General features: G+C 29.8%; 1 protein-coding gene across 2 annotated transcripts in view; it reads left to right on the forward strand.

Moving 5' to 3' along the window:
* Nucleotides 1–1,162: 1,162 nt before the first annotated feature.
* LOC113550345 (paired box protein Pax-6-like) overlaps nt 1,163–13,421 on the forward strand; it is a 43,783-nt gene continuing 31,524 nt past the window's right edge. Inside the window, exons 1-2 of one of the 2 annotated variants that reach the window (XM_026952099.1) lie at nt 1,163–1,652; nt 6,278–6,447. In XM_026952099.1, the coding sequence (XP_026807900.1) occupies nt 6,291–6,447 (157 nt within the window). In that variant the 5' untranslated portion in view covers nt 1,163–1,652; nt 6,278–6,290. The remainder of the gene's footprint in view (nt 1,653–6,277; nt 6,448–13,421) is intronic. The other variant, XM_026952100.1, reaches the window with a different exon arrangement.

Genomic DNA, 13,421 nt, shown 5'->3' on the forward strand with positions numbered 1-13,421 from the left:
CAGCATCACTACGCTTGCAAATCATAGTCAAATGAACACGGATGCAGAATGGCAACGTTCCACTAGCTGTTATATACCTACCTACGTATAATAGGCGTATAAACATCTACAGTTATACGCATAGTATATAGGTATGGATATTGTATATACACGTATACTGCAGTGCATATACGATAATATATATAATATGTACGGATAACGTATACATATATATTATCATACAAATCTACACGCGCGTATATATAATAATAATATGTACAAACAGACATTGGAATGAGTGTTGCGGCGGTGGCGGAACGCGCGCGTGACAATGTTTATACCTCTCACTCGTCCAGCATGTATGTATATATATATATATATATAAGCGTGTTAACGGTTTGCAGTGCCGAAGGGGAAGGGTATGGAGGATGTAGTGGGTTTGTTGGGTGGGTGGGCGGGTGGTCGGTGGTAAACGAGAGAGGTGAGAGAAAAAAAACAACAATAAATACATACGTATACGCGAAACGCAAACAAACGGACGTTACGGCGGAGCGGGATAACTTCGTCCGCGGAGTTGCAGGGTGACGGTCGGCGGATAAAGGTGGGTGCGTGTGTGTGTGTGGGGGGGGGTGGTTGGGTGTCGCTATATATCCGACCGGGTGGCGGGGAGATAAAAAGCGGCGGCGTTATCAAGGAGAGAGAGTTGGAAGGGGTGTCGTGGAGTTAAAAATGATTATTATTATTATTATTATTATAATGCCATCGGGGCGCGGGGTACGACCGGCGGAGACGGTGGCGACGGCTGTGCCGGTGGTGAGATGAACGAGTGGCGGAAGCGGCGGGGCGCTTGCGAGCGTGCGCGCGCGCTCGTGTGTCGCGCCTGGCGGATGGAACATATCTTCCGGACGAATGAGCGCGGCGTTCTATATCGATCTGGGCGCCGGCACGCGATTGGCGGACGGGCGGCGCTCCGGTCCCACCCTCCGCCGCGTTCCGACCGACCCCGAAAAATATTTTACACACGCACCGCCGCCGAATCCCGCGGTAGTGCCCGCCGTACGCTAATCCCTCGCTCCCTCGCCACCCCTCTCGATCACCACCACCACCACCACCATCGCCACCACCACAGACGCCGCAGCGGCAATCGTCTCCCGCCGCCGCCGCGCGCGCGGGAACCAGGCAACGGAACACACGGTGGCTTCGTCGGTCGCGGCGCACACGTTACCGAACCGCGCGGCCACTCGAAACGCATCACACGTTGCACGCGGCTCCCGTCCGGCAGCACGACGCGACTACGTAGTTATAAAAATAATATATTACACGCGCGACTCCGCGATATTGAATACCTAATTTAGTAATTGTTTTATGTTTTTTTTTTTTCATCATCATTATTTACGTACTCAAAAATCGAATAGTTTTTCTCCGTAAAATATAATAAGTATTTTTTTTTTAATATTTTATTTTTTGTTTTACGTTTTTTTACGCGGACAAAATATATATATTATAATATAATATATATATAAATACCTACTGCAGTGATGATTGAATCGGATTGATCGTGAAAACACGTGAAAATCCATAAATATAATATAAAGGTATACATATTATATTCGTTCGTTCGGATTATAACGTCGTTCAGTGCGTGGATTTGCTTTTTTACTGAACTTTAACACGTGAGTAATAAATATCGTACCACTTTATGTTATTCATTAAAATATCTATACATCATAGACCTATAAGTATCTGTATAATGGACGATAGTTTGATAAGTATATACGTATACACCTGACATTTTTCTTAAATATTATCACGAGTCTGTTAATATTTTGAATTGCGAGTTTGTTTTTAATTCTTTTCTAGTAACGGTAGTATATACGCTACCTCCTGCTTTTAAATGAATAATACTACTAGTGTGTTTTCTATAATAGGTACTATAAATATGTACAATATTTAACATAAATTATGTATACATATTAAATATATATATGAATAAACTATTTTGTTTCACGACTCTTAAAAATAAATAATGTAACTACTTTTACAACAACACTATAGCTATTGATTGCGCAGGTATTCCACGCTAATTTGTTCTTATATATATATATATACATATTCTTTATTCTATAGTTATGTATACTCAGTGGCGTACATAGAAATTAATTTCGGGGGTTTTTTTTCCAATTAATTCCAATTAATATTATACATTCAAAATCAATGCCCGTACTAACCATATATTTCGAGAGGGGTTTGAGACCCTAAACCTCCCCTATATACGCCACTGTATGTACTGAAGTAGTGAAGTACCAATACTCTATTTTATTGTTATTAACTGGCACCTTTAAAATATATTATATCTATTTACGTATTTTACGCAATTATTAACATTAATATATTATATGCTGTTAAGAATTTTATAAGCCGGTTGCAGATTAATAAGGTGGGGGCAATATAACTTCATAATATATCTCGCCACAAGCTCTAATCTTAAAGAGAAGGATAATCAACTATTATAATTACTATGTATTATTATACTATGTTATAAGTATTGAGTTAAGTTGAATTAAATTAAAAATAATAATTATTATAATACATATACTTATATATTTTTAAATTAATATGAATAATATAATAGGTATAATATATATTTACACGGGTTACATTTCTTATTTTTATTACCCAAAAACCTCAATATACTTATACTTATCGTTATGATTGCTTCATCTAGTTAGGTATATGCTATATATAGGTATATATTATATATTAAACATATTATACGATGTAAGTATAGGTATACCGTCTATATATTATTTTTGACGTCGTATATACACATTAAGATTATATTATAATATATAGTTGCCTAAGTCTACGTATATATTTAATCAAAACTATAACTTATTATAGGAATAGTTTCATTTAAATATTTAATAGTACCGACTATTTTTTTCCCCAATAATCTGAAATTATACGCATATAATATAGGTAATGAATATAGTATATATTTATATATATTAAATAACCAAATATAATCTTCTAATCGCTGTTTATATTTATAGACATAAATTGTATATGTTTATGAAAAGTATAAAATACCATTTAAATGATGTATTTAAATATTATAATTAAATATTTAATATAATATAATAGTACAATTATATTTATTATTAAATTATTTTAATTTAACTTATAATTAATAGGTATTATTATTTATATAATATTATACACAGGTATATTTATTAATTTTTACTCAATAATTCATTTAAAAGCTTCCCTTATTTTTACCAACATTTTGTATACATAGATATAATATAATAGTATATAATAGTTTTTAATTTATAATAGTTATTACCTTGTTTATAAGTTATACATACGATTCATATAATTTCATTTTATATAGATTATATGAATGATTATATTATTTATTACAATCTTTGTACAATTGTACACATCGATAGTTATATAAACCCAAGGACTATCCCAAGAATTCACGTTCATGAGCTAGAAGGAATTCTAACTATTTAATTTTTTTATAAGAAAATCTAAAACAATTATATATCTTTATTAAGTAATAATTTAAAAATTCACCGTTAAAATTGAATTATCTAATCTAATTAAATCCATATACAGTTTAGTTAAGTATTTAGTTATTAAATATCTATAGGTAGTCGTTCAAATACTTTCATTTGGTATGACCATATATAGTGAACATATGGTTATTATGTTCATCCGAGAATTATAGTAATTATAGTTGGTACCTATCCAAAAAGTAAAAATACATATTGATTATAGATAATATATTTTTTATACATTTTATTGTATATTAAATTATTATAAATTATAACTCTAAATAACATCTACTATAGGCTTTTATCCAAAACCAATAGATAATTTTATAAAAACTATTAGCCTATAGGTATAACTATATGTAGCTGCTTACAGTTTATTAACTAATATAATTATATAATATTAATATATTTAATTAATAGTTTAAGTATATAGATAGTATGTATACATATTTTATACTACTCAAGAAAACATTTTATTGGTGGTAAAACGATTGCCGAAAAATCTGGTTTTACTGCAACACATTGATTTTTTTTTAAATTATCCAGCTCTTAATTTCTTAATTCATTACGATAAATTTATGTAATGTATAAGTAATACATTATATTTGAAACCACCAACATCTCAAATAAAATAATTACCCATTTTCAGTTTTTGTTTTGGATAATTTCCAACATAACTATCCACTATAAATCTTTGTTTAATTTAGCGGTTTTAATGTTAATGAATTAAGTAATAATACTCATTAAGTTAACTTATATCTACGTCACAGCACATATTCATTATTATTTATTATACTATCAGTATAAAATTTAAAAACAACATAATACATAATAACTAACGTTAAAAACTTAATAATTGTTTTCTAAACAAATATTTAGAATACCTATATAACTACTATAAAATATAAATTTGGATCTTATATAATATATTATTTTAAAAATATATTTTAAAAAAATAAATAAGAAAACAAGTCAACTAAATAAATATTGAATTATAATTAATACGTAAATACATACCTAATAATTTAATAAATATGTAGATTAATATATTATAAATAGGTGTATACAATTTAAGAACAATATTTAAACTTAAAAGTATAACCTACATATATATAAATGCAAGTTTAACATGTACAAATAAAAAATTTACTCAACTATGTATAAATATATAGATACCACGCAGTAAAGTAAATTCATTCATTTAACGTTGTAACAAACTTTTACACTTTGTTGTACAGTAATTATTTACGTTATACTTAGCTAATCAAAAAGTCTAGTTATATTATATATACCTAATGGATAAAAAGGGAAAAAAATGTTTTATTTTATTAATCTTTTAACTATATAATAACCGTGAGGGAAAGAGAGGTAATTAAAAGAACAGCAATCACGTAGAGCAATAACAAAAATAAAAAACATAGTTTAAACAAACAAAAAAGAAGGTGGTTAAATGCTATATTATATACTTACAGGAAGTCAATTAAAATTAGCGTCATCATTCGCGAGGGTTAAATGTGTATTACTCTTAAAGCGGGGGTGTGTTTTTATATTATTTCATTAATAGCTGCCCCCAGAGCGAGTATCGCGTTACCATTTCGAGAGTGTGTATGTGTATAATATATATATACATTGAAATGTGAGAGAAATGAGTGGTATATAAATATAAACTTACACACATCATAGTATGTAACGTTTGTATATTGCACAATATATTTTAAATAATTGTATTTATATATATATAATATGGGTACGATACATGGCCCAAGTCCTTTTATACACGCTGCACCACTTGTGTAGATAGGTATATATAACGTGACACACGCTAATAATGTTGTACTAGGTATAATATAATACTGTTATTATTATTATTTTCTTTTTCAACCCCGACTGAAGTGTGCTCGAGGGGTTCCAAAGTGGTCGAATTATATCATACATATATGTGTGTATATGAATGACATCGTTTCAACAGAAATGGCCGTGCTCGAGTGGCCTTCGCTGTATTATATGTATATTGTTAGTATTACTATTATTAGTAAATACACCAGAACAAATTAGCTCTGGAAATTAAATATAGGTGATGAACCACTCTATATATATAATGTTTATAAAATACACCTATGATATTATAGTATTTTTAAATGTGCTATAAACCACGCTATAATGAAAAATATAATTAAAGGTTTCAAAAGAGTTAGACATTTTCGAACAAATGATACTTAAATGGATCACTCAGTATATTAATTAATTATAAATTGTTGAATCTTAAATAATTTTTTCTTTTGTTTATAGGCAGTATAGACTTAAGATCTTGTAAGTGTACATTTGCAGTCACATTTTTTCGTATTTTCTTGATTTTAACTTTTTTATAACTTATCCAAGCCTAATTATTATAATGTGATGTACAACCTAAACTAAATAATACCTACAGTTTAATATCGGTAGATAGGTATACAAAAATATTATATATATTACCGCGGTTACGGGTTTATGTCAATATGCATAATATGACAAACACGTTTTCGGGCTTTCGAGCGGAAAGTCTAATCCTATCGTCACCATCATTCATACTCATGCAATATACATTATACACACATACTATATAATATTGTGTATGCAATACATCTGATGATTGATGTATAAATAACTTATGCGTTAAATCTTATTATACCGTGTAGGAATTATTATTTTATGTTACACATCCCTTTCAAATTAACGTTTTCAATAAACTGTTCCAGAACTCCTCCAAGCATGTTACAAGGCATTACAAGAACGGAACAAGCCGGCTTACTGCCTCATCATCACCATCATCACCACCATCACCATCACCAATCGTTGACTGCTCACCATGGGATCGGAACGGGATCAGCGTGGCCGCCTAACCATCACGACGATCTCGCACACAAAGGTAAATAATCTCATATGCATTTTACTCATCTCACCAAAATTCCATTTAAAGGTACCTTTATTATTATGATAAAATATAGGTAATAATATATAAAAATATAAAATAAACACGTATTATATAGAACGAGTTGAAAAGTTAATAAAATACGATAATAATATATACATACCTACCTATATACGGTTTTTTATACGCCGCACATATTAACTAAACTCGGTAGATCGACTATATAGTTTGGTCAACAAGCATAAGTTATACAATCCGGAATATATTATATGAAGAAAATTAAAATAAGAAGGATAGTTATATTACTATATATATATTTAGAGAGAGAGAGAGAGAGAGAACATTTTCAACGGGTTGCGAGGAAGTGTAGTGTTTCTATCATTTTATATGTGTGTGTGTGTCGGTGTGTGTCGGTTTGAAGACATGATTCCGTGTGACTGGTTCACTCATGGATGGAAAAATAACCGTGCGTGTACAGAAACCAGCTTGCCGTGTATAATTAAAGGGAAAACGGGCGGAAAAAATACGCACATATAAAGGAAAATGTTGTTTTTTTTTATATTATTATTATTTTATTAAAATAAAAACATCAGACGTATTGGGTTTCGCCTGACGGGTCCCGGCCACCCTGTGTACGACGGTGTAGCGGTTTTGTGTTTACCTTCAGCACGATGGAAGACAATATCTCGTTATACGACACCGTATCGAATGAAAAAATGTACCTGTATATATATAATAATATTAGACACATCGAGTTTATATAAATATAGATATATTTATATATACCTACGTGTAACGCGTCTGTCAAATGTCGTCAAGTCCGACATATCTCGTGTGCCGATACGCGTCTATATAGTATAAGTAATAAGTATATAGGTAATGCAGCCGAGATTTCTATAGGTGATGTCGGTGATGACATGCTTGTTTTCCTTACACAAAACTCAATTCTTATAATAAACACAACTCAACTACTATAAAGTCTTTTATAGCATGATGTGTGTACTATACACATACTATACATACTATACTATACTATACATACTATACACATACATTTTACCTATACTGTAAAATTATTTTCAAAAGAAAATTATCGATCTTTTTAGGTATAAATACAATTTTAAATCAATAGCTTATATAGATATTATTAAAACTAACAACTGCAGCATATTATATTTGAATAGAAAGGTATTCTATATTATTTTTATTTTTGACAAAATAGTGATATTCTCTCAAACCATGATACATTTTTATTTCATCAAACATAAATTTATAAAAATTAATTTTATATGTTAGTATTAGACAACCTTATAAAAATCATGATACAAATCATGTGATTATTATGATATACTTAAAATTATGATTTTTGTAAATAAATAAAAATAAATAATCTAATCTCTTTAAACCTTTAAAACTCTGTATAGGTATATAAACTACCAAGTAGTTATCTATACACTATATACATACATGTTAGACAGGCTGAATGATCCACATATAAAAGTATACAGATACAAACAGATTAAATAAAGTGATTCGCTTTGTAATAATCTATTACAGATTTCGTATATTGATTATTTCTGTAAATTGTTATGTTTATTTACGTAGTAAATACAGTGTACAATACATAGTGTATGTACACTGTACTTGATAAATGCAATGATAATTTTTTCACTCAATTTAAAAACCAATAACCGGTTTCTGTACAACGAACCATTTGTCATACAAACGTGAGAGTATAATAATTATGTATTATTATTTTATCCACAAATGAAATTTAAAAATGACTTCACGACTGCGTCACAAACAATATACGCACGTCGCCGATCACAGCCACAGAAACGGTAAAACAGTAGGAAGTCGTCGATACGTACTATTTTTTTATTATTATATCGTCGTTGACGCGACGTCAGTCATCGTGTGATGAAATGCAATTATTATTTTTATACGCGACGACGCCAAGGACGAGAGAGTACGAAAAAAAATATATAGGAATAATAAATCGCGAAAAGCTGAAAGGGTTGTGCAAAGAATATATACTGTGCAGGAACCTCCGCGCGCAGACGGAATATAACTACGCGCCGTACACAATGATGATAATAAAAATAATAATAACAGTAAACCATGTACCGCGCGCGTTTATTATATTATTATATTATATAGGCCTCTAGGGACTCGCGAGTGCATATAACATGCGAGTATGTGTCCTCTGCGTGCGGCCTTCACGCGCGTATAGGTATAGGTGGTAGCATGTATAGCGGCGGCCCGGCTCAATGGGACGTGGCAAATATATCGTTTCCCAAACGGCGACGCTAATTTAACGAGCTCACACGCTGCGCTCGCGCGGTCCCTTTTTGCGTTCGGTACCTAACGCGGCGGCATATTATTATTATTATACGTATATGTATGGGTTATAGCGGTATATATGTGTATCCTACACACAGCTGCGGCTTCTTCATCTTCTCCGCTTCTATTCTCTTTCCACGACGTTTTTCTCTCTTTTATTTTTCACACCTGTCACCTGCGATTATTGTATTTTTGCCGAAATTCCGCCGGTCGTCTCACGCACACGCGCGCTTCGGATAAGGCATATAATATGATGATGACTACACTCAAGCATACGACAAATTGTATTACATATTATATGAATCGTTTAAGTATTATGTGGATCTGTATACCTCCTATATATTGACGTCAAACGTACGATCGTCAACATCACAGTAGTATTGTTGAATTCGAATATCCCATAGGTACGCGTTGTACACAAACGCGATTGAGTTTTTTTTTCATACAGTTGTCAAAAATATATTATAGGTAATATGTGTTTATAAACGAAACTGAAAAGCCCGGAATTTTAGCGAATAAATAATAAATATTGTGATAAAATGCAGTGACACATTTATAAGTATGAGTATTTTGCAGTCTATATATATTTGTATCATTATAAATTATTTTTAAATAGATAGGTACATGTATTCTATAAAGCCATATAGGACACCTTTTATTGTTTCCAACACATGTTAATTAGATGAGAAAACGGGAAATCACGATGAGCTACCTTGCTGCAGCATATAACGAATTTTGAAATATCCATCTGGCTACCTATGTATTTGTATTATTCGTATTAAAATTAATGAAATAAACGGTAAAATTGTGACAACTGACAATAAAGATAAAAATAATTTAATATTACCTTCAAATTCAAAATATAAATATTAAATTGGTCCTGCATATACTTGTAATATTTTAACACACGGCATTGTTTATTTTCGCAAATACAATTACGCTTACTGTGGTTGAGATGTTTGCCAAAATTATCAATTCATTGGATTTTTTTTCTAAGTATTAAATTTTAAATATATAATTTATAAATAAATTAATCAACGTTTAAAATAACAAACTAAGAATGAATTAAATTATAATAACCTTGGTATTTACTTTACTCAGTATCATACATGTATCTACACTAATATTTTTAAATGTAATAATAAACTAGTATTTTACAAAATTAACGTCACAATTTGACACAATAAATTATAATCCATCAAGGCCAATCGTAAATGTATATACCTACCTTCATAAAGACGTGTTAAAATATAATGTAAAAAAATATATTTATCCAAGAATTGGAATATAATAATTACAACTGAAACTAAATTATAATACCTAATGGCTAATATTATATATACGATTATGTACTAGGTATAACTTTTTTATTATATAGGTACCTACTATATAAATTAGTAAAATAATTGAATAATAAATATTATTCAAATCCATACTATATTGCTTAATATTATATACAATTAAATGAAAGAGAATATATAATATATAAATTTTGACTAAAATGTAATCATAATTTCTCATTCTTGAAATATAACTATCTCCACATTATACGATGATACAGTTTGTAATCTACGAAATTAAAATAACACAATTTAAAACCACAAATTAGATTTTATCCGTGCAACTGGGTGACCCTCTTTTAAAATATCTATACTGCAGAGCAAGCGAGCCGCCTTAGAATATATACCAATCCGGGAGTGTTTTTGATGTAAAATTTTTTGTCGGGGAGGAGTTTTCTATTCCCCCTTATTTTTTTCCAAAGACATAGTAGATCAAGTTATGTATATCATATTATTATTATATACATATATATATATATATATATATATATATATATATATAATAGAGACATATTTATATATGTATATATATTATGTGTGTGTGTGTATAAATCTACACGGGGAGAGGTTTCCCTTTTAAGATATTGTGCGCGGCGTGCAAATGACACGCAGAATTAACTGCTCACCCCCTTTTCCCGACAACGGGCGGGTGTCTTGTCACCCCAAAAAACCCCTTGGATGGTTGGTAAAGGGAAGAGAGGTGGGTATGACATAAGAGGTTCTGGAAATTTAGGAACGCCGAGGGCTGCTTGGGAAACGAGAAGAAGAGTGGAGGGTGATAAAAATGCGTAAATGGCGGAGGAGCAGGGGTAAGCAAAGTCGTTGGCCGGAAAAGCTCCAAGTGCCTTTTTTTTCTTTTTTTACACCAGCATCTCGCCTATATTCGAACAGTCAAGAAAATTCTGAATAAAATAAAATATATGTACACTACACAAACGCAGCTATAGCAATAACTATATAAGCCTAAAATAAACCGTTTTCTGATTTATAAGTATAAATATTTTTATCTTATTTATTTTCAAGCTACTATTCCTCAAATACTTTATTCACAAGGAAACATATCTGCATATTACTTAAATGAAAAATGAACGTAAAACATACGCAACTTTGAAATAATAATTACTAATATTTATTTTTAATCAAAGCACCTTTTAATCTTTATAAAAATGTTGAATTTTTAAAAATAAAGTTATTTGATTACCTACTTTATTATAATTTAAATATATATGTATATATAAATATTTGAAACGATTTTAGTTAAATTAATTAATTATATCATAGATGAATTTTACATAGATTTTTTTGCTCCTGTTAAGATGTTTTCTCATCCAACATTCAGTATATCCAATACTGAACTCAAATTGCATGGTTTGAAAACATAATTTTGCAATCTAATGTTATGATAGTAAATTGAATTAAATAAAAATCAACCGTGGCTACAATTTTATAACATACATGCAAATAATAAATTCCAGTGTTTACCAAATTTAAAGTAGTTCAATGATGTATAAACATTTTAATATAAGCTTAGACTGTATGATATATATTTTACAAAATAATATATACCCAATATCAAAGATTACTTAACATTCCATGTTGGGTTAAATCACTTAAATAATAACTTTTTCTCTCAAATCTAACGTACTGTATACATTAAATCTAAATCATAGGTCTAGTAATATATTAAACATAAATTTAATATTTAAAGACTATTAAAAATATAATAAATATATGTATTATAAAATAGGTAGGTATATACGCAAAAAAAATTATATCAAATCTGGACCCCTAGAGTTAAGTGACAATGAAAAAAACTTAACGATTATGTTTTTATACAATAAATGGGAACAATTAAATTGGTTGTGATCCCACGACTCGATGTATAGTGATTTTTGATAGTATTTTATATTGAAACATCAATTCGAATCCACGTATAGGTGTATAACACTACAAAACTATATTATATAGTCGGTATAGAATTATTATTATTATTATTATTATTCGCTTTATATGAAACGTGTACAATACAACGCGAACAAGAGCTATTGGGTTGTCCGAATTCCGGAAAAATATGTATAATGTACCGAGGAGGGAAAAAATATACATAATAATAATGTGCGGACGGTATATCTGACAATGGTTATTATTATACAGAGCATATACGGCGTGTAATAATATAATAATAAAAATGTACCGATGAATAGATGTTTTTGTGTACCGCCGGATTGTGTTAACAAATTTGTAATCCACGTATAATCCCGTCGGGTTTTGTAGTAGTCCAGTCTTTTTTTATATATATAAGAACCGTGTAAGCCGCCATTTTACATAACATCTCGTGTAATTATTGCTCAGACAATGTTTTGACAGGTACCCTTGGCTCATGCGATGTCCATTCAAGGGTACGTTAATCGATTGATTTGGACCAATGGTTCATTTCACAACAACGGCGCAGTCTGTAATATATATAAGCCACTTCTATTATAATTAATAACAAATTTTCATTATTCATTATTTTCTGTTGACTGTTAATTGTTATTGATACTAATTTTATGACAAAACTATACTACATATTATATATATTATAAAACGATATACTTCAATCTATTCTCATCGATCATTTTTAACCCATTAACTCTATATACCTATCTAAATATATTTATATACGAAACGATATACCAAAATGTTTATACTGTAAATACATATATTGTTATAGAATATGATCAATATGCGAATAAGTATTCTTTAAACCGCTTTATAAATTTAGACAAAGTTTTGTTTAAAAGTATTGTTAGAACATCTAGAGAGGATACAAAAAGTTATAATCAGTACAAATAATATTGTAAAATCAATTTTAATAAAACAAAAATGATAATTAATTAAATAACGAACTTAACTATATAGTTAATATCACGTCAAACAATAACTACAATTAGCTTTATATAAATTACCAACAATAGTATAAATTTAATATTTTACTTAACAACAATAACAGTTAACTGCGCTATAATAATTATAGTCTACAACTATTGGTACAGCAGTCAAACGATTACACGGACACTATTTGAACTCTAGAACTGAGAATATTTTGGAAAATAATATATTTTTAACTAGACTATATCAATAAAAAAATAATAGGTATATACAAAATTATAATAATATATAATATATTTACGTACATGTATGATTTAATAATAATTCATAACAATACACCAAATTATAATCTCAAATTCTCTGCAGAAATTAATTAATTGATGCCATTGTTGGAAATATGGAATGAAACTTATTATA

The sequence above is a fragment of the Rhopalosiphum maidis genome, chromosome 1, assembly GCF_003676215.2.
Source record: "Rhopalosiphum maidis isolate BTI-1 chromosome 1, ASM367621v3, whole genome shotgun sequence".
Lineage (NCBI taxonomy): Eukaryota > Metazoa > Arthropoda > Insecta > Hemiptera > Aphididae > Rhopalosiphum > Rhopalosiphum maidis.